At 48.9% G+C, this 25,326-nt stretch overlaps 1 protein-coding gene across 2 annotated transcripts in view; it reads right to left on the bottom strand.

Annotated features, from left to right (window-relative positions):
• Window positions 1–3,206: 3,206 nt before the first annotated feature.
• The window catches only part of CLUH (clustered mitochondria homolog), a gene marked incomplete at its 5' end in the record, with an annotated part of 30,522 nt that continues 8,402 nt past the window's right edge, over window positions 3,207–25,326 (bottom strand). For both annotated transcript variants that reach the window (XM_079545090.1, XM_079545089.1), the window contains 25 exons: window positions 3,207–3,482; window positions 4,005–4,078; window positions 5,585–5,719; window positions 6,423–6,516; window positions 7,719–7,840; window positions 8,416–8,541; window positions 9,052–9,132; window positions 9,245–9,384; window positions 9,616–9,769; window positions 10,225–10,309; window positions 11,010–11,254; window positions 11,930–11,992; window positions 12,574–12,726; window positions 13,748–13,848; window positions 14,917–15,021; window positions 15,551–15,768; window positions 16,872–17,566; window positions 18,322–18,414; window positions 19,153–19,300; window positions 20,337–20,462; window positions 21,094–21,248; window positions 21,895–22,022; window positions 22,213–22,356; window positions 22,490–22,661; window positions 24,128–24,324. In XM_079545090.1, the coding sequence (XP_079401216.1) occupies window positions 3,314–3,482; window positions 4,005–4,078; window positions 5,585–5,719; window positions 6,423–6,516; window positions 7,719–7,840; window positions 8,416–8,541; window positions 9,052–9,132; window positions 9,245–9,384; window positions 9,616–9,769; window positions 10,225–10,309; window positions 11,010–11,254; window positions 11,930–11,992; window positions 12,574–12,726; window positions 13,748–13,848; window positions 14,917–15,021; window positions 15,551–15,768; window positions 16,872–17,566; window positions 18,322–18,414; window positions 19,153–19,300; window positions 20,337–20,462; window positions 21,094–21,248; window positions 21,895–22,022; window positions 22,213–22,356; window positions 22,490–22,661; window positions 24,128–24,324 (3,923 nt within the window). In that variant the 3' untranslated portion in view covers window positions 3,207–3,313. The remainder of the gene's footprint in view (window positions 3,483–4,004; window positions 4,079–5,584; window positions 5,720–6,422; window positions 6,517–7,718; window positions 7,841–8,415; window positions 8,542–9,051; window positions 9,133–9,244; window positions 9,385–9,615; window positions 9,770–10,224; window positions 10,310–11,009; window positions 11,255–11,929; window positions 11,993–12,573; window positions 12,727–13,747; window positions 13,849–14,916; window positions 15,022–15,550; window positions 15,769–16,871; window positions 17,567–18,321; window positions 18,415–19,152; window positions 19,301–20,336; window positions 20,463–21,093; window positions 21,249–21,894; window positions 22,023–22,212; window positions 22,357–22,489; window positions 22,662–24,127; window positions 24,325–25,326) is intronic.

The raw sequence follows: 25,326 nt of genomic DNA on the forward strand, positions 1-25,326 counted from the left end.
TAAAAGAAAAAGAGACTTTGTTCGTTTTTTTTCCTTTTCTGTAGACAGTGGTGGCTTGATAATCCTTTTAATGATTTGAATATAAAGAAAAGATACTAAGTTGAGTGAAGGGAAAACGCACTTAGAATGAGTTATTTGCTGTCCAACTGTACATTAAGTCCAGTGCATTTAAAAAAAGAAGTCAATAGAATCTTCTAGCAAAGAATGCGTGCATAAAATGGTAGGGATAAAGATGTTAGGAGTGGGGAAGGTTGGGGTGGATGTCCGAGTCACACCTGGGCTCAACTGGCCTTTCTATCTTTTCACTGTGTCACGTAAGTAGCTGCTTTTTGTCCTGCCTGGCGCTCAGGCTTCCCCAGACTCACCCTGAAGATAACTTAGCGACACTTAGGAGCTGGTCCTGACATTGGCCTGAAGGCAAACGCTGATTTTTTTCCATAAAGATGATGTTACAGGTTGCAATTGGAGAAAACAGTTCCCAGACTGTAGGAGTTAACTAAAGATATTGACACGATTTAAAAAAAAAAAAAAAAAAACCAACAAAAAATAGTAAAGGAATGTATATAATACTGCTCTGTGTTTTACAGTAAGATTTGTTGCTCTCAGACTGTGTAAAACAAAATTTATTCATGTTTTCTGCATATTAAAAAAATCTTATTGTACCAATTGGTAAACTATTAAATGCATATAAAACTAGACGTGTTTTCGTTTCCTTGGATGCAGAAGTTAGAATGTTGAACCAATGCTGCTGCTGCTGCACGCCCGCTCTGCTGCCCTGCTTCAGCCCAGGCGGTGCTGCAGGCGGTGGATGCACAGCGCTGTGCCAGGGCTCTGCTGCCGAGCGCCGCAGTCAGGTCTTGTGAGGATGGACGGAGGATGGACGCTGACTTCGGAAGCTGCTTTCATGGGTGGTCAGCAGCGCTGCTGGCTTTCATGCTGAGCAGGGCTGGGCTCCTGCTCCCGCCCGGCGCACAGCAGCGATGGGGCTCAGCGTGCGGCCCCTGCAGCTTTCCTTGCCGGTGTTGTTCAGAAAAGCGCTGTGAGCGCGGCTGAGGCGGCGGCGCGGGGCGGCCCTGCTGGTGAGCTGCAGCCGCTGCGTGCTTTTCCCGCTGCGCTGCTCTCCTTGGCTCGAGTGCTGCCTACAAATGGTCAGCAGCGAAGGGCAGTGGGCGCGTTTTGTCACTGACAGAAGCACAAGGAAGTGCTGACCTCACTGCGGGGAGAGCGAACGCAGCGCCCTGCAGCTTCGTTCTGTGCAAGCTGAGGGCAGCGAGGGCAGCGCTGGGGGGAGCCCCAAGGAGCAGAGATGTGCCAGCCCAAAGGCACCACGAGGCACATCGCCGCGTGTGGCTGCCAGGCGTGGGATGGGGAAGAATTCCCTCTTTCCCTTCGTCTCCTGATTGGTACAAAAGGGGCTCAGGAGAAAAAAGTGATGCATTGCAGGAGAGGGCTACGCTGCAACTGCGTGCTGCTGCCAGCAGGCAGGCCGTTACCCAGCTCCGGGATGGCAAAGAAACCGATAGCGTTCAGATTAGTTTCAAAAGCTTTTAATGGACTAAAACACACTAGTGAAAGAAGATTCTTGTAGGAAAGATGCACTGTAGTCATTTATTGATTGCTTTCCATGGAACTCAGATTTTTCCTATAGGAGCAAGTTCTTTTGCAGAGGCCTCCTCCTGCTTCACCCCTCATGCCTCAGCGCTGCGCCCACCTCGCCTTGCTCCCCTCACAAATACCTGCCGTGCTGTACAGGAACCCGAGGTACAGAGCACAGTGACAGCACTTGTTTCTCCAGAAGGTCAGTAAAAGAAGCGATGCAAATTAGCACAGAGTACTTAGCTGTGACAGACAGAATGAGAGCCTGGGCTCCTCTGCCAGCACAGTGCAGGGTGCGTTAGCAACCACAAGTTGCTCTACAGCTCGATCCGTTGGGGAAAAAAGGACATTCCGCTCTGTCGGCATCCCAGGGCCTGCAGAGGTGAACTCTGACCTGCTGCGTGACCGGCGCTGCCGGGAGCCTGCATCGAGAGTGACGGTGGGATGTGCGTGGTGCAGAGGGGGAAATACAGACATACTCATTTAAAAGCAACATCCATTGCCAGCAATGGAAACTCCCCTGGGGACAATCTCAAACCCAGTGTGCAAAGATACTCGTTACCAAGATAATGGCCACAGGTTTCAGTGCTGGGAGAGACCGCTGTCCCACCCCAAAGCCCAGCAATTTCAGGCTGTGTGACACTTGTGATTCCAATTCAGTTACATTTGGCAGTGGGGTTAACAGCGATGAACTCTGAGTTACGGTTATTTCAGATAAGATCAAGTCCCCATTTCTGACTTCCCCTCTTCTCTCCTCTGTTAATAGGGCCACTGTTAGCTCCTCTCTCAGACCTTGGATGCTGCCATTACCAGTCTCTCCCAGGCACTTGGGTTTCCGCTGGAATGGAAGTTTGTGCGCTTTGAACATCAAGACCCAGCCCTCACTCTTTGGGTACAGTATCCTGTTACTCAGCTGCAAGCAGAGCAGAGGTGGAACTGTGAGTATCATATATATATTTATATATATTTATATATATATATTTATCTCTGTATCTTGACAATTAGAACATGAATGTTACAAAAAAAAAAAAAAAAAAAAAAAAAAAAAAAACCAACCCTGACCTGCCAAACTGCCAACCAAAAGTAGAAAAAATGGTTAAAGGAATCCAATGGCTCTAGATCCTGATGTAGAAAATGCTGTACATTCCCCACTTACTCACATTACAGGCTTTAGTCATCTCAATGATACAAATATGGCTGCTTCATTTTTCTTAGCACAAATTGGGACAAGGAGTGAGGGGAAATGAATCTCTTGGCTTGGAAATCCACATTTTACAAGAATGCTGAGGAGTGGTTAGGGGCTTTTTTGTACTGGTTTTTAGCAAAGCTGAGTACTTAGTCAACATAAAAATGACCTGAGAAATGTTATATAGCTCAAGACAGTTCATTTGGAATTCATATGTACAGAGTAGAAATAACTGATGATATGTGCACACACACACGTACACACACACAGGCACAACAGCCTCTGGCTGTGCTCACCAAGGATGGGTCTTTCGTATGCTGCTGCATCCTGGCCCCTGCCCCCTTTGCGTGGCAGATACAAGCTCGGTCAGACAGATTACATTTCTCAGATTAGTTCTTTGCATTGTGTATTAATTGTACCAGTGCAATAACATTGTCAAAAAAAAAAAAAAAAGGAGCTGCTCCAGGGGAGTCCAAGACCCTGGTTCAGATTCAGAAAAGGGTGGTTTAACTTTTTTAAGCGAGGTACACATTAAGCAGGGCTCTGTGTTAAGGGGATGGCAGCAGAAGGCATGCTTGGCTCCGCTTCTTTATCCTCCCCGGCTCTGTCCTCTGGTTCCAGCTGTTCGCCACTTTTCATGCTTTCTTGGAGCTGCTGGCGTCTCTGCACCTCTGCTTTAAGGTTCTCCAAGTCTTTTTGGCTGAGTGGGAAAACCAGGAACGGTAACTAATGTTAGACCAGATTTAGGAATGGAGTGAAACACAGGGACAAAGGCAGCCCCTGCTGCTTGCTACAGCTGGCAGTGTCACTCACTTCATTTCTTATGGGCAGTGACCTCCTGCTTTTCAAACGGAGCTGAACAGAAGAACCCTTTCACTGCCAGGGAGACAGGCTGAGAACAGCTCCAATGGGCTCTGTGAGCAACCCATGGGCAGAGCTGCACACTGTGGTCTTGGCCACTGATGGGCACATCAGTTCTCAAGGGAGTCTGCCCAATTTCCTTAAGATGCATGGAGCAGTCTGGATTTTAGGTTTGATGACAGCAGATCACTTCAGGGGACTGGGTCACCTTGAAGCAAGAGGTACCTAACCTCTGGAAACTACATCTTGGGTCAGAATGACTCTCAAGGTAAAGGGAAGCACTGGGTTTATACCATCTCAGGCACAAAGACTGCACACAAAGAACGCCTGATTGGTAAAGCTGTGAGTTAGGACACTCTACCTTAGCGGAATGAAGAGAATTCCATTAATAATGTTCAGCTGCTCCAGGACACTGGTCATATTGGGAGCTGTGAACTACGGCATGAGACAGAAAAAAAGGGTTAGAAGTCAAAATTCAGACAGAACAACACAGAGCTCCTGAGCATATCTTGACTGAGCAACAACCTTCCTTCCCCCTCTAGAAGAGGCAGTGCATACAGACAACTCCCGTGGCCGCCTCATAGTTGTGAAGTGGCACAGCACTTGTTTTTGTACCTCTCCACAGCCCTGAGTTAAAAAGAGGCAAGTTTAGATTTCCAGCACTTAGGGTAACAACTTCTAGGAGTTCAGAGCCCCTTGCTCTCTTACAGCAAGTAGCATTAGGGATTTACTTACTCGCACATGAACAGAGGAACAAGCTCACAGTGCGGGCGGTCAGTCCATCACGAGGGCAGTCTCAGATAATTGGTTTCACAACAGTGCCTCTCATGTCTCTCTGCACATACATCATCCTTGCCCCAGGCAAAGAATAATTCCCTTACCGTGGTTTTGGGACAAAAGTCCCACAGCACTTTGTGGTTACAGAGCACCTGTGCCTCTGTGTACAACCACAAATAGCCCTGGGACATAGCTATAGCTGAACACTCTGATGAGGGTAGAAATGAATTTCTAGGATAGATTTGTCTCTCAGTAGCACTGCTACTTCTTGGGCTGTTGTGCTGCATCAACTCCCACCCAAATACCATCTCTTAGACATGACCATTTACCCAATTCAAGGTACTTAAGCTCAAATCATTCTGCCATAAACTCCTCGCTTGTCTACCCAGTTCCACACAGTGAGAAGAAAACCCAACCACCCCCACGGGATTTATCCTGCTTTGCCTTTCTACTGGGAGTTACTGTGCAGCAGGAAGCCCCACTCTCAGCCCTGCAGAGCTCCAGCAGCCACTCATGTACAGCACAGCAGGGAGAGCACCCACCCCAAAAGTCACTGCACACTCCCCTAGGGAACACCACACAGGCTGGTGGGACCTGCCAGGTGCACTGCAGATAAGGGCAGCCAGTTCCTGCTGCGTGGAAGTCAAGGCAAGGCAGCCCCCCGGCTCTGCTCTGCTGCCCAGCCTCCGCTCATCACAGTGTCCTCGGAAGGAGAACAATGCACCTGGGGGAAGACGTCAGCCTTTTTCTTTTCCCCCCTCAAATAGGATGAGGAAACCAAAGTGTTTTTTAATTGAGCAACCTGCCTGCAGTCTGTGAGTCAGAGCAGCGGCACTTTGGGGTGCAGATGCTCCAGGCTCCCACGCTACAGCGCCCGGCGTGGGCTGTCGGATTCCCCTGGGTGCCCCTTGCAAAGCAGTCAGCTTTGCTCACTTGCTTGAGCTCAGAAGAGCTGTACACAGAAACAGAGTAGGCAAATACTTTGTCCTGACAGCACTTCGTTGTGTCTGACCCTCTGCCTTTGCAGGGACCTCCTGCTCTAAGTGTCTGAACTGGCACAGCTGTTCCTGCTCTGCACAGGCATAAGACTGCATTCAGTAACACCAGCATACCAATATGCCTCCACAGCAAGTGTTCTCAATTGCTCTCGTCGCATGAGGTTACCTTGAGTGGCATGATGTTAGCGTTGGAGCCATTCTTGTAGATCTCGTTCATTGTGCGTTGAAGAGCGACAGCTTGCTGAGTCAGGTATTTCAAGTACTCTGAGCTCTCTTTGGTCTTCTCATGGTGTTCTCCAAGCTAATCAGAAAAAGAAGAAAGAAAAAAAGATTGCAATACAATCAGAACAGGACTCAAACTAGGATGCACTCCTCCTGTCTTTGCCAGTTCAGCATCCCTACAGAAAGCTATCAGAACTACATGCATTTAAAAACAAAACTAAAAATCATTTGCGTAGGAACCTTGTTGTCAAAATTACACCTTTCCATCAAGTAGAAGCATGTCTGCAGGGCGAGAGGCACCCCCTCCACCAGGCTGTGCTTTCAGCACCAGTACTGAATCACAGCGTGCAGCTGCAGACGTGTTCGGACAGAACAAGGCTGATGCAGAAGTTTCACTGTGCATCACCGAAGGCTCCAAGCAGGAGAGGGAACTGCCCACAGAACAGCTCAACAACCAAACTAGTTTGGGGCTGGCATTAAGAGAGCTGATGCACAGTGGGAACAATCAACCAGCTCTTGCCATACCCTGCCAGAACATGGGGCTCAGCCACTACCAGAAGTTCTGTCCAGTGATGGGTACAGCACGAACAAACTTGCAGCACAGACTTTTGGCATCACCACCAGGACAGCAATTCTGCCCCATCCTTCAAAAGAAGGGTCCTTGGCACCCGCCAGAGCCGTTTATGAGAAAGGCCTCCCTGAGCTCAGGCTGTGGCATTGGCTTGCAGTCAGTCCTTGCTTCTAGCAGGAAAACACCACACGAGCAGCACGAGGCTCCTCACCTGGTTTTTGTAGATTGTGTAGCCTTCCTTCTCATGCTGCAGTGCTGACCGGAATTCTGCTTTGCTCTCATACACTCGAGCTACCAAGTGGTGGCTGAGGGAAGGAAAAAGGTGTTTAAAGGTACCTCAATGATGAAGAAGCATTTCTGTGCTATGCAGAGCATGACCGGCAACACAAAGGCTAGGCTAGAAGTCTTAACAGCAGTGTAAAGGTGGCAAATACAGTTCTACATACAGCACCCTGGTGTTTACTTCTCCCCACCCCAGCTGCAGATTCACACACTGCACTGATGTAGGCCAGATTGTTGAAATGCTGAGAAGGAACATGACAAAGAAGAGACTGAGCTTGGGATTTTTTCCTGCTGTGCCCAGGAAAGCTGAAGGTCACAGTGGTGCATTGAACATAGGCAAGGCAGTTTTCCAGCACAGGAACAACCAGCAAACTGTGGCAAAGCTGGGATCCAAGTTGCCTTTTTTTTTTTTTTTTCTTCCAGTTGGGAGTGTTAATTTGGCTTGAACTTTGCTTCCTTAATGTTTATGGAACAATAAAGACTTCTATTTTTAGCAGTGATACTCCCTGGGAAATGATGGATCTCAACGAGCATCCCAGTGCTACTGAGAGAAGGAAGGATTCTTTCTGCAGAATACACATCCATCAGCTGCTAGAAAATAAATCAGACTCTTGCGGGTGCTTAGTAAGATTTATTTTCACTCTGATGAAGAACAGATGGGATGCAAGGTGTTAGTAGTAATGAGGAATGGGCCACTATTTGTTTGCGAGCCAGGTCTGTATTCAAGGACAGAGCACACAGCACTGCCTTGGAAACAGAAAGCTCTCAGTATTTTAGTGAAATAAAAGGGTTTAATGTTGAAGGACAGAAGCAAATGATGTTTCCTCAAAGGTAGCTCCCCGAGGGCCAAAGCAATTACATACAAGCGTTCATACATCATGCTCGTCTCCCAGTATAATTACATGAGCATTGCTCTCCAACGCTCCCTTGCCACATGCCTGAGAATCTGGGAGGGTCAGGCTCATCCTGACGTATTTTTGAGTCATTAAGCAGATCCCCCATTAATCTTAAGAACAAGGGATCTCTGTTCCAGACCAAGGATGCTGCAGCACGGCCATGACTGCGGGCAGCCCAGCGCCCCCAGTGGGGCTGGCAGCCGGCACTGGACACAGCCCCTGCTTTAAGAGCACAGCTGCACACAGGCCGGCCGGAGCCCCCCACGCGACGCACGCTGAGCACTCACTGCCACGATGGGGACTCAGCCCAGCGCTCCACCCTGCCTCACCTGAGGGCAACCTTCAAAGACTTGGAGCCGTGATACTTGGAGCTGATGGCCAGCGCGTTCTCCAGGAAGCGGAGGGACAGGTCGTACTCCATAACGCCGTGGAGCACCAGGCCGATGTTGTTCTGCACAGATCCACCACACAGGCAGTCAAGTGGGCATTCAGAAACATCAATTCCAAGTACACATTTACTGCTTCCCAGCTCCCATCAAGGTGCTTTGCTGCTTGAAAGGACTTACGGCCAGAAGTCCTCATGGATCTCTAGCACATAACATACGGCATTTTCTTCCTTGGGAGCTCAGCCCAAATAAGGCAGACAGAGGGAAAATAAAGAATCTCCTTTCTTAGACTGTTCAAAAGCTGCCTGGACACGGTCCTGGGCAACCTGCTTGAGCAGGGGACAGGTTAGACCAGATGGACCCCACAGGCCCCTTCAAACCTCAACCACTCTGATTCCATGAACCCCGTCCATTTTATGTAAGGGAAAGAAGGCCTACCTTCCCAAGCCAAAGAGTGATACTCCTTTCCCCTTCCTCTAATGGTACTAATGGGTAGCAACTAATGGGTAGTTTTACAGTGGGTAAAAAAAAAAAAAAAAAAAAGCAGCGTCTCAACACACAGTTTAAACAGCCAGCAGTATGCGTGGCTTTAAGTCCAAGTCTTTTAGAGATTAGATTCTCAAAGATATTGATGACTTACGTCCAAGAGTGCCATTTCTGGGTGATCCTCCCCAAATACCAACAGCATGAGGTAGCGTGCACGGTAGAGTAAGTTTAATGCTATAGAGAGTTGGCTGTTTGCAAAGCAGTACAAAGCAAGGTGCATCTACAATGGAAGACAAGATCCAGCATTCATGATTTAACACTGAATCAAAGCGAGCTCTCCTTTCTGCTCCCTTCCCCAGCTGGTCACAGCACTGCAGTACCCACATAAAAGAACTGTTGAAACGTTTCACTTCAATCTCTCTTATGAACCTTAAGATGTATTTCAGAATTGACCTATATTTACAAGATGCTGTGACTGTGCTCTTTGGGAGGGTTCTTGCCATTTCTTGGTTTTGGCACAAGCCCAAGGGAAAAGCCAGAAGAATTAATGAATATATGTAAATGCTCAGCAGACAAAACCCTAAAGTCTCAGTGGGGACAAATACTGATCATGTGCAGTGCTTATAATGCAAACACTTTCATGTCGAGCTTACAAAATCATAAGCATGAAGCTTGTGATGAAAATGGAGGATTCTGGGAAGAGAACTGCAACTGTCTTCCAGATTCAGGTGTGAATTAAGGCTCTCAGACCCCAGGTGCACATATGGTGTGCTCTTCTCTCCATACTTACGTATTCTTGAATGGTGTTGGGATGTTCGATGCCCAGGACCCTCTCACTCATTAGCACCGCTTTCTGCTGATTGCTTAAGGCCTAAGCAGAACAGAAGGCCCAGAGCAAGTCACACAGATGTCGTGCACTTGAGCAAGTAAGCACAAGACACAAATAAGAGGACAAGTGGACCCTGCCTGAGCCCTATGCTTACCTCTGAATAATCTCCCATAATATAATTGAGACGAGCTAGCAGCCTCAGGCAGGCACAGATTTCTACATGCATAGCACCATACACGTTGTTGAACAAGTTTAAGGCTTCATTGATGAGCTCACAGCCTTCCTTCAAGAAACCTGAAAAAAAATATATATATATATTCATGTATGTTCCCATATTAAATAACCTTTCATAGAATGGGAGAAGTGATGCACATGAAGCAAGATCTACATGACTGGCAAAAACAGTGGTGGGGTATGCAGCTTTAGGATGGATGCTGTCCTGGAGGATGTGCCATGCCACACACACCCTGCTCTTCCTTCCATCAGCAGCAGCCTCAAGAGGCAGAGGCATGGCTGGAACTGTACCTTGCTGAACCTTTGCTTGCCCGCTCTGGAAGAAGTGGAAAGCATCTGAGGCTTTAGGGTTTACGTGCTTCACTACAGGGAAGATGTTGAGAATGTCTTCCTCTGTGAAGGTGGGCTTGTGCCTGTTGTCAAAGTTGTACTCCTTCAGCAGTATCTGGAGGAACCAAAAAAAGACAGGAGGTCATGGCCACCACTTTCAGAGGTGCTTGGCAAGGAGAGAGAGGAAAAGGAGCCTGGAATTCTGCACGTGCAATCACAGTCACAGCTAACTGCTCACGTATCACTGCTTGCAGACAGCATTTTGAAGGGTCCCCTGAAGGTGTGCACCACCACAAGCGTGTGCTGGGAGCTCTGCATGCAAAGGCACTAGATGGTTTGTCTGCCAGAGCAAGTGACAGGAATTCAGACTGGGCAGGAGATGCACGATCAATTAACCTTAAAGGGAACTGGATTTGAAAGCCCTTCTCATGGGATTAGACCCCGTATTCCAGGATTAATGCCTCCAAGACCTCTCAGGGCTTGCACCGTGTGCCTGCAAGGCTGACCCAGTTTGCACTGCACACTTCTCAGTACTGAAGACGATGGGAGGAGGGAAGATATTGATCTTACTTGGACTCCAGTTTTGAGGGAGATTTCACGAAGAAGGGTGATTTTCTGTAGGTTATACATTTCAGCTGCTTGGTCAGCATTCTCACTGCAAAAAGCACACAAAGGCTTGAGCTCCCAGGGAAGTTTCTGCTCAAGAACACCCCTGCTCTGCAGTGTACCATGCGTGGCTCCCTCTCAGCTAAGTGCTGACTGAAACCAGCAACAATGCCTTGGGTGCTAATGGTGCTTACAGAGCTGCACAGCAGAACTGAAATTCAATGTGCTCTTCACAGCTCCCTGCAGGGTCTGAATAAATCTGAGTACCTCCAGCCCCTGGCATGCAGTGAGCTGCCCCTGACATGGATCACTGGCTTCAGCAGCTCATCATCATTTCTCTTGGGGCCCTGTTTGCTCCCACTTTCAGTTCAACGTTCAATGTCTGCATGTTCCAGCAGCATCCCTGGCCATCCCTGTTTCAGATGTTTTAGGAACACGAGCTGCCTTCAGCCTTACAGACAAGTGTCTTTTGCCTACACTCTTCACATTCTGCTCATCTCTGCAGCACTAAGGAGAGCTTTCCCTTCTTCCCTTTGCCTCTCTGTGCTTCATCTCAGTGCAGATTGCAGCTACTTCCCTCTGCTGCTCCTTGCCTGATTTCTTTCCGTTATATGCCCACAAGATTTCCTCAAGAATACAAACTTACAAGCAAACAGAAATAAAAAAAGGAAGGTCATATTAGGTAACAACAAGAGCTACAGATATTTGTAAGAGTTCAGGCACAAGTAAGGGTAATTTTGTTTGCTTACCATTCAATAGTAAAATCAAAGTAGCTCTTTGCTTCTGAACAAATATTCTTCCACAGCTCCTGAGGGGTCATGCTGGCCCAAGCTGTGTTATCAGCATTTCCAAGGTTCCTGTTTTTCCTTTTCTTATTTTTTTTCTTGGAGACCAGCTCATCAGCTGGAAGATGGGCAATGGGGTTTGGAAAGGAGCTTAGAAAGCAATTGAGGAAGTGGCTGATGGCTGCTGATAAACCCGACAGCTCCACACCCTGCAGTGAGACAAAGAAGTCAGTTGTGGAACACATCTGCCATCACACCGCACCATTCTGATCCAACGCTTGCACAAACCCAGTCCTCCCAGAAACAGGAATATCTCCCAGGTGAAGGAGAGAAGAAAGGAAGAGGCAAATATTTGCAACTAGCACGGACAGAATTATGTAGATAAAAAACAAAGGTACAACATGCATGCAAACATACAGTCCTACTTTGGGTTGCCACTTGGGACACAGAAACTAGAGACTGTAAAGCAGATCTGACCCTGGAATAAAACCAGGTGCACTGCCATGCTACATATGTACAGGTGCATGGATGCATCAGTGCTCATTCAATTCAGAAAAGCTCCTTATGAGGGCAAAAGCATCAAAAGAAAAGGCATTACAAGGAAAACCAGCTGTGATTTGCAAAAGCCTTCAGCATTAGGAGTGAGGATCGGGGAAAGAGAAGCACAAACATTTCTTCTCTGGGAAAACCCATCTTCAAGTGGGGACTTGTTCTCCCTTGCACACAGGCCTACACCTACTTCAGCTCTAATGAGACTGTAGTCCCTGTTGCTAGGCAACACCCACGAACGCTCTAATGAGAGAGGAAACTAAACAGCACCCTATTTGCAAAAAAAAATCATTAGAAAGGACACACGAGGCGAGAGGTGAGGCTGCAGGTCATACCTGGAGGTACGTCTTGAAGATGTGTTTCGCGGATCGAGTGATCAGCTCGCTGATGCCAATTTTCTACCCCGAGGAACAAAAAGCGAAGACTAAGTCAGTCGATGCCAGCAACAACAACACACTTTCCTTTTGAAGTGGGCTTTTACCAAGACGCACACAAGGCACCTAATTCTGCCCTTACCCTACAACACAGAACTGTTCTGCATTTGACAATGCTCTTGCAGATGGGGAAAGGGCCCCGATCACCGCGAGCCCTCCGGTACCGCAGAGCTCGCCCTGCAGCCCCACGCAGCCCTGCTCACAACACCACCTTCCAGTCAGACCCAAAGCCCTGCCAGATAGTAGAGGCTTAAAAATGAATGGCTTAAAATCCAATTGCGTGCTGCCTGCTATTACACCTGGGAATCCTTCAACAACTTTTCTATCCCAAAGGATACTCAAACAGCATAGCACAGCGAGAGCCATTAAGGAAATGGGAGCATAACTCCCCCATCAACCACCTACAGGTCCTTCTCCTTCCCTCTCTGTTTCTGAAGCTGGTTCTTTTTCACAGAGAAACCAATTAGCCAAGCTGCAATCTGTACAGGACGCGTTAGGCCAGAGGCAGCTGGAGCTGACGGTCTGAAGTTAAGGCTAATGCTTACAAAGATGTGATCCAGCTGAGCGTGGCCGGGGGTCTTGGTGATGAAGTGGATCACTTTGCCTAGATATCGCATGTTGATGCCCCTCTGGTGCATGGCCTCTGCTAAGGTAGCCCCATCCATGGGGAGCACCGTGTGATCCAGGCAGTCCTTGACCTGCAGGGTACACGCAAACGTTGGTTACGGAGGACAGACATGAAGGCCACAGCCCGGGGTTCCCCTGCGTGGTACAGGACAGGGCAGGGGCAGCTTTCAGCCCATGGAGAGCTGCTGTTTGTGGGCAGCTTCATTGGTCTTTTCACTGGAAATGTTTTTAACCGGTGACTGTAAGGCACTTTGCTGATAATGGGACATGGCACTCGCATTTCAAGTTGTGTTGCAGTGCTGATAAAGTCATTTAATCCTCATCACAGAGTAGCACAGTTACATTCCAACACAGAGCAGGGAGGACAGTGCCTGTGCAACACGTCACATTGCATACTAGTGTATCACAACCCTTGCAAAACAACAGTCACCATCACGTCCTTTTCTGATTCACTTCCCCTCCTTTTTTATTTTCAAACTGAATAGCTAGCCTTTAAAAGCTTATGCTGACTAAGGAACCAGGGAATTTATAGGGAGGTACAGTTCAAGAGAAGCTTTCCAGCAATGAGAAACCAACGGCCCCAAGACCTCTCAGAGTGCAGAGCAGCAGTCCCAGCCTCCCAGTTACAATGACAGCTGCAACACAGCAGTCATTTTAGAGAGAACAGCTGTATTTCTTATCAGGCCAGGGACGTGGGTGAGCGCCCAAAATGCCTGAGACCTGCAGAAGGAGTTTTTAGATGTGAGCAAGAACAACTTCCCAGTGCACTCCAAGTCATTAGCCACCAAGTCACAATCGAGGTCAGATAACACAAAAGCAGCGTGTGATGCCCAGGGCTAGGGAGGATTTGTTGGAGTGAGTGGGAAAACTGTTCTGTAAGACAGGAAATGGAAAACCCCTCTTGTGCTTGCACTAGAGATGCTGGCATTGTTTACCACACTGCACCCCTGGTGCCAGAACTTGGCTACCAGCAGCAGAGCACAGCATCTGCCTGGGAGGTGACGTTGGCACACCACTATTGCAGTGCTTGCTCAGAGTGGCCAAGCTAGTAGTAAGCTTCCAAGAGATTACTGCTGGCCCTTAGCTGCTTACCAAACCTGGGATCTGGCATGAGAGCAAGAATGCAGCAGCATCCTTCAGTAACTGCTTCTGATCCTGCACCTCCTCTTTGCTAGACTCAGGAAAACGAACACCTATCAGGGCAAGAGGAAAACATCAGACATGAACTCAAAAGGAAAACTACCTCATGTACAGAAAACACACGGGAATAGCAGGAAAAAAGCAGATTTTTCAAATTAAAAATGCTTCTTCAAAGCTTATCTAACCTGCAACATTTTGATGGGAAGAGCATTACCTCCTTCTCTCCAATACTGGCTGTGCTGCTCCGTGCCATTCATTCCCGTTTAATGTAACTTCTAGTGGCTCAAATCCCATTCTACCTACTGGCAAGTGCTGTGCACGCTGCCAGTGCCAAGAGTCCAGGTTAGGCCGGAGCAGCACGTACAGCAGATGGGCCAACACTTCAAGTGCTGGAAGCTCTTTGGCACATGAAAATTAAAACAAAATTAAGTTCTAGCTGAAAAGTCAGGGCCAAAGCACTGTTTTCACCAGACTTCAAAACACACGCTACTTCTGGCACATTTATTCCAAACTAAACTCAACTACACGGCCATTTCCCTGCAATCTGCACACACACAGCTTCTGCATTTGCCCCACTGAACATTTTGGGAGCTTTACTGTATTTCCAAATAAACTGTGTTGATTCCAGACACTAAAAGCTACAAGGATGCCTGCAATCAGTGCGTGTGTTCGAAAGAGCACCATGACCTACTGACCACAGTGTTACTAAAATAAACCCTGCCCTTCACTGATGATCCAACGTCATTCATTCCACTACAACCGTGGGGGTTTTATTTGTGTGTGTGTGAACAACAAAAAAAAAGGATCAAATGTAATCTGTCCCCCCACACCCAGCCCTTCTCACGTGGTGCAGCAGCTGGGATGCTGGCGAGTCTCGAGATTCTGGGCAGCACTCAAAACCTCCCCTGAGTGCAGCAGTGGGAGACAGCTCCCTGCCTACAGTGGTAGTTCGAGCACTGCAATCAATTTTAGCTCTCTTTTCTGTGTCTTTGAGCTGCATGGGGACTCTGCACCAAAAACCAGTGGTATCAGTTAAGGCTTTGGAACATCATTTTGTCTGTAGCTGGCTGCATACAGCAATCCTCTGAAAACAGGCCAGCACGAGCTCTTTATGCACATACCTGGTGAGAAAATATCTGGGTTAAACCGAATGTCAAACGATGTGTCACTGATGGAGCCCACAGCCTTGCAAGCATTTCGGATCACTTCTCTGCTTTTGGGATCGACTGGAGAAGGAAGAAAAAGAGAACAAATGAATGTGGATTTCAGAAAAGGACAACCTGGCTATTAAAAAGTTTTGTTCCTAACAGCAATAACGATGGCACATTTTGCGGAAATACATTACAAATACAATGAATTGTAAGGTACACGGAAAGGAGAATAGCTGCAAAAATGCAAAATCAGATACTTTGGGATTTCTGAAGGTGTTTGAGCACTGCACACTTCCCAGCCCTGGCTGCTGGCCCTGCAGAGCAGCCTGCTGGTGAGGCTCTCATTCCTGCATCACAGCTGGTAGGCTTGTGCTTCAGAGACACTAACAACCTACCCCCAGGCAGGCAGGGTGATTAATGTATGGTGTATGAATGGCTCTAAGCAAAGAGCTAAAACATTATCAATAGCAGAAGCCAGTACTTGTCCTGTTTAACAAACAAATAATCACCCTAAGTGCCTCTGGTTTAGCATAGGTCCCACCAGAGGCGCAGCCACCAGCAGGGCAGCAGGCCTGGGCTGCTTCTGATGCAGAGGATTAAATACCTGCTCCATCATCAGAGGCAATGGTCTCAGCCAGCTCTTTAACCTGATCGAGTCCAGTCACGTTGTCATCTGTTTTACCATCATCTGACTCAGACTTCTCGCTCTCTGCTGTACCATTCTCCGGAGAGGTGCCATTTTCCAGTGCAGCTGAGCTCTCCTGTTTGTTGGCTTTCTGTTGCATCAGCTGCAATGCAGCCAGCTTCATGAATAAGAGATACCTGCAGCGAAGTAAGGGAGGAACTCAGTACAGCAGGAGAATCTAAGAGGATCACCATTCTGCTATGAGGGGAAAAGCTCAGAGCTGGGGTAACAGACCACCCAGTTTCCTTCTGCAAAGGCAAAACTGACCCTCTATCAGTGAGCTTTCTGAAATTAGAGAGTGCACGTTATTCTAATATCTTCCATTAGCATGTTAGAAGAGACAAAGAAGTGGGTTTTCATTACACATCATGATGGAAAACTCATCTCCTTGCAGTAGTTACAAATAGCTTTCTGCACGCAACACCAGCAAGCAGCTCAGGAAGACTCCTACTGCCAAATCCACAGAACTGACAAACAAAATCCAGCAGCAATTTTACTATCAAACCCAAGCACAGGGAGCTTTGCAAGCCGTGCAGCGGCAGCCTCCAGCCACGGTCCTGCAGGCTGCTGCTCTGGAACCTCTCCCAAGCAGAAGTGAAGGTGCCTGTGGGCACAGGGCAGGACGGGGCAGGGTGCTGGCTGCAGAACTGGTTGCTCAGCGGGCAGAGCTCCTCTGGCAGCAGCTGAGGGCTCACCTTCCTGGCAAGTGGAGCACAGACCCTGACTGTCTGTGGTAGCAGAGCGCCCTGCAGCCCCCGACATGGGAAGCAGGAACGTTACCCCATGCAGCTGCACCACATGACTGCCTGCTGCCAGAGCTCCCAGTCCGTCTCCTGCATTGCATGAGCCCAACACCAATACACTCCACCACAGAACTCCCTACAGCAGTTCCCACAGGTCATTTTTTTCAGCCTTTGGTAAAAAATGTAGTATTTGAGATGTCTGGAGAGCCTAAAAAACTAAGCATAAGTCTTTTCTATTCCTTAGATATCAGGTGACCAGAGCATCTGCAGAGAAAGGACACGAAACATCAAAACAGATCTGGAGACTGAAGAGCAAACCACTTCTTCCCCAGTTCCCTACAGCCCCGTCAGAATCTCTGCTTTCCAGCTCTCATTAAGTAAGCCTCTGCAATTGCACCTGCAGGGCTGAGCGATGGGGCAATCAGCTGCCTGCTCCCAGGAGCTCTGACTTTGACCATTACCAGTCGCAAGCAGAAGACGTGGGGATCTCAGCTCACCTGTGCTCTACAAAGGCATCAACAAGCTCTTGCCGGAGACAGCAAAGCTTGTGTCTGTGCTGCTTGGGGAACCCCATTTTCTTACATTCCTCTGGCATCTCCTCCCCTTCAACAGGTAGGAAGTTTAGATCTGGAGGGAAAGTGCGCAGCAGGTCCAGGATGTAGTGACGCCCATCGTTGCCAATAATGCCTTTGCACTCCACTGAGGAGCACAGCTCCACCTCCTCGTTCTTGTCATTCAGGACTTTGTGCTTCTGGATCTTTAGCGGTCTGCTGGTCTTCTCTAGCAGCTCCAGGTACTTAGGATGTGAGACAACTGTCTTGCCAAAGTCTATTGACCCGTAGATGACACTCTGTTCCTGTTCCCTTTCCAAGATCCCAGGAATAATAGACTGAGCTGTCACTCTGTAACCTCTGTAATCCACCACCACAGTCCCCAGAGTGTACAGCCCTTCTACATCCACAGCATTATAGGTCCGCACACCATTGAGATCATTGGTAGGTGCTACATAAGCAGCAACATCCCCACCAAAGTCCTTGTAGTGGTCACGGACGTCGAAGCCCAGACTGAAGAATATATTGTTCCAGATGAACATCTGCATCTTGGTCTCTTCACTGGGGTTGATGGCCATGACATTGCCATCAATGACAGCCATGGCACCTCTTGTTGCTGCTGCAGTGAAGTCACTGTGAACCTGGAGGTAGCCAGAAAGAAAGTCAGGTGAGAAACGGATAACATGCTCACCACACCTCACTCTCAAAGCTCTCTGCAAATTTCTCCTTTGCTCCTCACCTCCTCATGGCCCTCCAGCAGGCAGGCAGGTCAGCTGACTTTTGCTCTTGTGAGCCTGGCCAGTGGCTTGGATACAAGCTCCACGAGCCAGAGCATTAGGGATCACCAGGGCTCAGTCTCATGAGCTCTCTGTGGAGGAGGGTTTAGTTTTAATCATGTTCCACCCCTACCCTGCTCCTGCTCCTCCTACCCGCTTGAAGGAGGACTGGATCAAACACAACAGCAGAGCACTAAGAGCAGACCATCTCATGGTCAGCTGGGAGACACGGGGTCAAGGACTACAATTCTTCCCTGCAAAGCTGGGAGCAGAAGGCAGATGTTGGTCAAGCACTGGAACAGGTTGCCCACTGAAGTCCCGATGAGGGTGGAGTCCCCATCCCTAGAGGGGCTCAAGAGATATGTGGACATGGCACTACGGGACATGGTTTAGTGGTGGGATTTGGTAACTGAGATTGATGGTAGGATGTGATGTTCTCGAAGGCCTTTCCAACACAGATGATTATATGATATGCGAGAGAGAACAAGACTCCTTAGCTCACAAATAGGGACTCCCATCTTGCAGCTTCTGAAGGACAGCCCAGGTGAAATGTCTAGGTGTGACATGGGCAGCAGCGAAGGGGCTGTGTAATGGAAGTTGCCTGCAGATCCCAAAGTTACCTTGAAAATGGCTCGTTCTCTCAGCAGCCTCTCAGGCAGGTTCTTGCGTGGCAGCTCTCGCGTGGTCTGCAGCTCTTCGTTCCAGTCTCTGGTCTGAAAGAGTGAAAGCCTTGTGGTAAGCAATGTGCTGTGGGTGGGTGCTGGCAAGCCAACATTTCTCATTCACAGGGGAAAGGAGAAGGAAAGAATTCAGGCTGCCATGATGTTCAGAGGAAAAGAATTAGCATCAGGATCACTCCTCCTGAGTTGATCTCATTCCACATCCATATGGGAAGGATCCTGCTAGTCCACGTTACTCAGCACAGTTTATCTGAAATGCCAGATTGCCAACGCCAGAATAACCCAGCGCAGACCTGGTTAGCCAGCACACTGCAACGTGGTCACCCCACACACTGCCTACACACAGCCCTGGCAGTCCAGCACAGTGCACATCCTGGCACATTTTATGCTATGAGGCTGCAACTGACACCCTTAGAAAAGTCTGCAGAGAGACATGAGAGCTTTTCCAGACGTGACCAGAACAGAGGAACACTCTGCTGCTCGCAAGGAGCAGTGGTGCCAATCGCAGTAGGGACACAAGATTTATAAGTACTTAAGCAGAAACTGCTGAGACTCCCACATACTCAGGGAAGTTGGAGCCTCAGCAGCTCAGCCCGCCGTAGTTAAAGATAGCGTTGAGAACAAAGACTCAGGCAAGTTTTCCTTGATGTGCAAAACCCTTTCAAAATACCAAAGGTCTACTTGCTGGTAAAAGTTAACTGGTTCCCAGTGCAGTGAGGCAGTGAGCAAAAGGACTATTGCTAGGGTTCTCAGAGAGAGCTAGGCTGATACCTGTCCAGGTATGTGCTCTTCATAGCCCAGCCTGGAAGTGTACGCGTCTTCTGCTCGGACACAGTCCATGGCATGTTCTGCTTGTGGGGCTGTCCAGCTGTACACTTGGAAAGGAGTTGCTATCCTTTCAAAAGGATGTCTCTGAACCCTAATTGGGGAGTGAAAACAATTAGACATTTTCCAAAGGAAGATTTCTTTCTATTCTAAGAGAATTTTCCCTCAGCTGCAACGCCAATTTCTAACAGCAGAACAAAACCAAGTCATTAAACATGCAGCGACACCCCTTAACGACTGAGCTGGCAGAATCTCTCAGCTGCTATCTACAGAATAAACTGGGCTCTCCTCATTCTCCTGTCCTCAGCTCCATCTCGCCAGCACACTCCCCATTCAGCACAAAACAGGAGCACACGCAGAGGATCACCACTCCCAGCCACCTCTGTCAGATTGGCTCTCAGCTTTCACTGCAGTCCATAAAGGCTATAAACAAGCCTATAGCACCATCCACTAATGAAGTAATGGCTTAGGGGAAGCTTGCTGTAATCTGTCTGCTCTCAGCAGGTGCCAGAGTCTCATCTGTATTTACTTCTGGCCCAACAAGCAACACAATATAATCATTTTTAAATGGCCAGATAGTCGCTGTGGTGACTGGGAGGCCACTGCGAATTTCCAGCCCTTGTATGGTGTCACTTTCATCTTCCTAATGAGAGCAGAAGCAGAACTCTCAAAAGCCACACCATGTGCCTGTCAATTTGCATCCTGCTGAGCTGAGGCAGTTCATTAAGCGGACTCTAAAGAATGACAGGCTTCTGCAAAGGATCCACTGTCCTGGAGTAGAATAGATGGTCCCTGCAGCAAGCACAGGAAAATAAAACAATCTATTATTGCTCCTTATTAATATGGGAGCAAAAGGAAATTAGAGGAAAGAAATATGCATAAATGTTTAAAGTAATCGTTCTCACTCCACTGTAAGCCTGTGCAAAGCCATCATCTGTTAGGGTTCCTGATATTTTATGCTTCAGTTTTTTTGTATTCAGAGCAAAGTGATGAGGTTATCAGTCTGGCCCTGCTGCAGCACGAGGCCTGCTCTGCATCAGCTGCTGCTGAGGACAAACCAGCCACACACCCTGGCCTCACCAAGCAACATCACATCACCAAAGGTGACTAGAGAGGAAGAAGTGCTGTACCGTTTCTTCTGCAGAGCAGAGAAGTTTTTTTTGAAGGTAGGGCTGATCTGGTTAAGCAGTTCCACCAGGGAATGACTGAGAAAACTGGGGTTTGCAGGCTTGGGATTGAAGTTGTACGCAGTAGACCTGTAAGAGAAAAGAAACGTGCTGCCGTCGTAACTGAGACTGCCAGCTCCACAGGCAGCCACGGAATACAAACTGCTTTTTCCACGAGTCAGGGTAACACAGAACACTTCCAATTCATAAAGGGACAGAGGGCAGAAAAGTGCTGGAGTTTTGTTTTCTCCAACACAGTCACTCTTACATTCCCAGGCACTGTGCAGGAACTTTGTCTCTCACAGACGCTATTTAAAAAAAATCCTAGTCAAACCTGTGCCCAGGTTAGGAAGTGCTGGCAGACTGCGCTTTTCCTTTAGGGCAAAACGAGCTAGTTGCAATGGTCAGGAAGGAATTCCCTCCACCACTCAAGTACTGTAATTAGTTGATGTCATTATGGGATGTTTCAACTTTCCCTAAAGCATCAGGCATTTATCCACGGCAGAGAAGCGGTACCAGGCATAAGTAAACAGCCCAATCCAGTAGAACAACTCCTGCAAACCCCATGTGAGCAGTGAATTGGAATAAGCTGCTTTCCACACACACAGAAAACCATCAAAACAAAAAAATCAAGCAGCGTGTTTCTTCGCATGTTCTTTCCCAATTGGGTACTACAAGGTCTCTGCTGCAGGGCAGGACAGAAGGACTGCTGGTTACTCACTGATTCAAGTAAAATCCTCTAGTGGATGCAGTGATACTGACATGTCGATCCTCCACTGTGATGACATACAAATACATGAGGTCTCCATGCATCTTCCTGTTACCAGGTGGAGGGTTCCAGCCACTCATTGTCAATACCTTCAGGCACTGCAAAGGCTACAGAATACAACAGAAGCAGTTCCTGTCAGTAAGAATTAATACCCTTGAGTTACAGAGCCATCTGATGTGCAAGCCAGAGTCCTTTTACCTGCTGCCTTTGCTTGGTTCCACAAACAGAGCTTACAAAAGAAATGGTCTTTATAGTATAGCCTTCCTCAAGCTACTTGCAGTCCGCTAATCTGCCTCAGTTTGCAGCTTTTCACACGTAAGACACAGGTAAAAACAGATACCCTGGGCCTCTGGGCTGCACAAGGCATGCATTTCTTGCTGTACTGGTTTTCAAATGGCAGCTTCTAAAGCCGGAATCCAAGTGCAAGGGCATGGGAAACCTAAGGATAATCTGTACTGATCTGCAGATCCTGTCTCCAGGACTTTTTAAAGCAATGCAGCTCTCCCTTCACTGCTTCCCCTCCCCAGCAAGACTGGCCATGTTATGCTCTGCAGATGTCCAGACTTTGCATCCAGCGTTTTGCACACTAGCTCTTGGACTTTATTCTCTTGGCTAAGCAGTGCTATTCCAGCACTCATTAAGCACCAAGCAGAGCAAATCCCAAAGTCCACCTCAGCACAGGTTTCAATCCCTGAACACATTTTCTGCAAGGTATATGCCGACAGCTGTTGCAATTGCACAGGAGAACTCTACCTTCCAGTCTCTGTTCTGGGGCTGAAGGGCACACAAGGGTCTCTCTTTGCTACCTGGCAGGATATGTTCAGGAGGGGTGCAGTCAATTTGTTCCATTTCAGTACCTTTTTTCTTTCGTTTCCCGCTGTCTACAATGGAGAAAGATGGAAAATCAGTGCTGAAAAACGTACCAGTCCATCCTTCAAGCAGAAGTTCTCAGAGTTTCTCTGCACTCCTGAGTGAGGTGGGCCAGCTGATTGTTACACTGTGTTTTAATGAAGCGGGGAGTGAGGGGAATGAGAACAGTGACCACACCATATAAGCCTTTTTGCCCCATACCTCCCAGGTCGCCTTCAGTGAAGACACTCAGGAATGACAGAGAATTACAGTCCACACCATTGAAAGCATCTGAAGGGTCAAGACTCTTCAGAAGGTCCCGAATGTGACGCACATGTATCCTGGCCTCTCTCACTGTGTACGGCTCTGATAAGCAGAAAGGGAGGAAAGAAACTGGAATTACACAGATGCTTACTGCTTCATCGCACAGTTCTCAAAAAGGAACCACGAGGAAGGGCTGCAAGGTGGCCCAGAACCACTTCCTCCCAAAGGAACTTGCCTTCCACCACTTTCAGCAGCGAGCCCTCCTGCAGTCCTTCAATAGTTTTCAGCTCAGCAAAATTATCAAGGACATTGCCATCCAGTTGCAGGGAGAAGCAGGTCCGATGGCAGGTGTCCTCACGGTCCATTAAGACTTGGTGGATCTCTTGCACCATCTCTTGAGGAGAGACCTTAAGAAGGGGAAACCCAGCCAGTTATTCTTAGACAGCTCACCCTCAAGCACACGTCCAACGAAGACTCAAGAGCACGAACACACTAGGGACATCTCTGCTCTCCTAACAACACTCAGCATGTCAGCAAGCTCCAGTGGCAACAGGCATGTAGAGCTGCTCTGGAGTACACGCAAAGGTGCCACCTCTGGCAGGGTCAGCACCCACAGGTGTCTCAGCCTTGCGTTGTGCTGACACAGGGCAGGGAAGGAACAGAAGGTGAGGGGAAACCTGGGGCTCATCCCTTATCCATCCACACGGCATGTCTGTGCTGAGGATCAGAATGACGTGAGAAGAGGCCATTTCTTACACTCACCTGCAGTGGTGCATGGTGCTCACCACTGCATGGTGCTGCCCCTCCGGGCACGTGAACACACGGCTCCAGCCTCACAGGATCCATGCTGAACCCGAGGTCCCGGGCTGCTCCCCTGCCTGCCTGCCCTGGCTCCAGCACCACTGACATTGCTCTCAAGCTACGAGGACTCAGGGTAGTTTACATAAGCCACTGTAAACAACGTGGCCTGCTATTATTAGCCTATTCAGACAAAGGGATTTAAAGGAAGAAAAAAGCTGCCCGAGATACAGCTAGTTCCATGGGGGATGCAATCTCACTGTTCTCTCTACTGGTCTTGGGGAGATAAGGCTTCCTTCCTGCTGAGTTCGGACTCAAAACGCCTCCCCCCACAGTAAAAATACTTCATCCAAATGGTTTGTGGTGAAGTGCGGAGCTAATCGCAGAATCGCTGGGCATGTCAAAGCCTGTCCTGGTCCGGCAGAACGCGCTGCAGCCCCTGTGACAACACTGCTGCGTGCAGCAGAGCTCTCTGCAGAAACAAAAAGGGAGCTGTGCTGTTCCCTTGATGTTCAGGCAAGTGTGTGCCTTCCCCAAACAGCACTGGCACATGTCACTGTGCCAAACTCATCTTAGCCAGAAGGTGCAGCATGCCAAAAATCCCTGGGCAGGCAGGAGGTTTTCCCTTCCTCAGTCAGACCCTGGGGTCATGTTTTCACATCCCTCCTTAAAAACAGCCCAGAAATGGGAAAGTCCTTTCCTTGGTGCTCATCTCCATCCCTGAGCCCTGCTGAGACGAACACAGGGCAGCTACACCCTGCCTAATTCCACTTCCCACCCACCTCTGTCCTCCCAATGCCTGCACAGCCTTTGCCAGACAGCTTTGTGCTCACATCACCTACTCTTTTCTTTCTCCCTAAAAGCCACTGGTTCAGCAGCTTATCTCTTGCACCCTCCACGCTTCGCTGTCTCCCTCTCCACTTAACCCCATCATGGAAACAACAAATCAGGGACCGTGTGCTCTGCCCTCTGCCTCCACTAGTTCTGGGGGTTGTGAAACTCGCTCCATGTCCAGCCCACAGCCTGGGTCCCTCTCCAGCCCCCACTCATCCCCTCCTGGCTGGCAGAGAGGTACCTGCAGGGAGAAGGGCTCTATCCCAGGTGCACAGATCTTGACAGTAAATCCTGTGTCTTGGATGACAATGACCTCCTGGTCGTTCCCATCTTCCCCTGCATCAGCCTCCTCATGTCCGTTCTGCCTGGCATCCTTCTCACCCTTCAGGCTCTCGTGGGGGCCACTGCCGTTGACAAGTGCCACGCCAGGTGGGTGCTCTGGAGAGAGGGACAGCGGTCAGCACACCGGGGAGGGGAGGATGGCAAGCAAACCAGGGATTAAAACCAGGGGTTAAAGGCAGTAAGCATTTTGTTCTGCAGTTAGTGTTTACTGGACACAAGTGCACCAAACGCTGCCTTTTCCTTCCTTTGCAATATCAACACCGTCCCACTCGCCTGCAGGGTTTGCATCTCCCACAACCCGTGTGGAGCAAGGAGGAATGGAAGCGGGAGGATGGTGCAGCTCACAGCACATTTGGCTTAGGCTTTACAAGTTTCTTAATTAAAGAATGGGTGTGTGGCGCTCTGCAGCCAGAGGCAGCTGTCCCCCTGCACCAACACGCTGCGTGGCTCCGACGCACCTCCACAGCACAGCTGCTCAGCTGCAGGCAAAGCACTGTCACGTGGAGTGCATTACTGCACCCGCAGCTCCACACCCTGCACACAACAAAACCGCCCTCCACATTTCCAGAATATCCTGTGGATATCCCACAGGGCCAGGATGAGGCTTCGCCTAAGCCCCTGCATACAAGAAAAAGGTGATGACACTTTAAGTGTTCACTTAGATGCGTCACAGGGACAGGGAGCTCTGTACCTCCCTCCCAGTTTCCGCAACTGCGTTTGTTTTCTATTGAAGTAAGGTGGAGATGTCTGAGATGAGAAGACTGAGGAAGCTGCAGGGCTCCCAGAGCAGCCTGCACCCACCAAGCTGGTCTGGGACCACTGCATTGTTGCCCCTGCACGTGCAGGGAGGAGCCCTGCTGGAGCATCCCTGCATGGAGTACAAACTTCTGCCACACTGCTCCAAAGGCTGCCAGCTGAAACCCATCTCAAAGATGGCTGGCATAGCTGAACTGACACAGAGTGAAAGACTGCACGGAACACCAGGAAAGCATGCTCGTTGCAAGAGGCAGCAGGTAAACACAGCTATCTTCAGCAGCTTCTGCTGCCTTCAACATCTCAGCAGATGCTGTTCACATTCCCTGTCACTTTGTGTAAGTC

This window comes from Tetrao urogallus, assembly GCF_951394365.1.
Source record: "Tetrao urogallus genome assembly, chromosome: 20".
Classification (NCBI taxonomy): Eukaryota; Metazoa; Chordata; class Aves; order Galliformes; family Phasianidae; genus Tetrao; species Tetrao urogallus.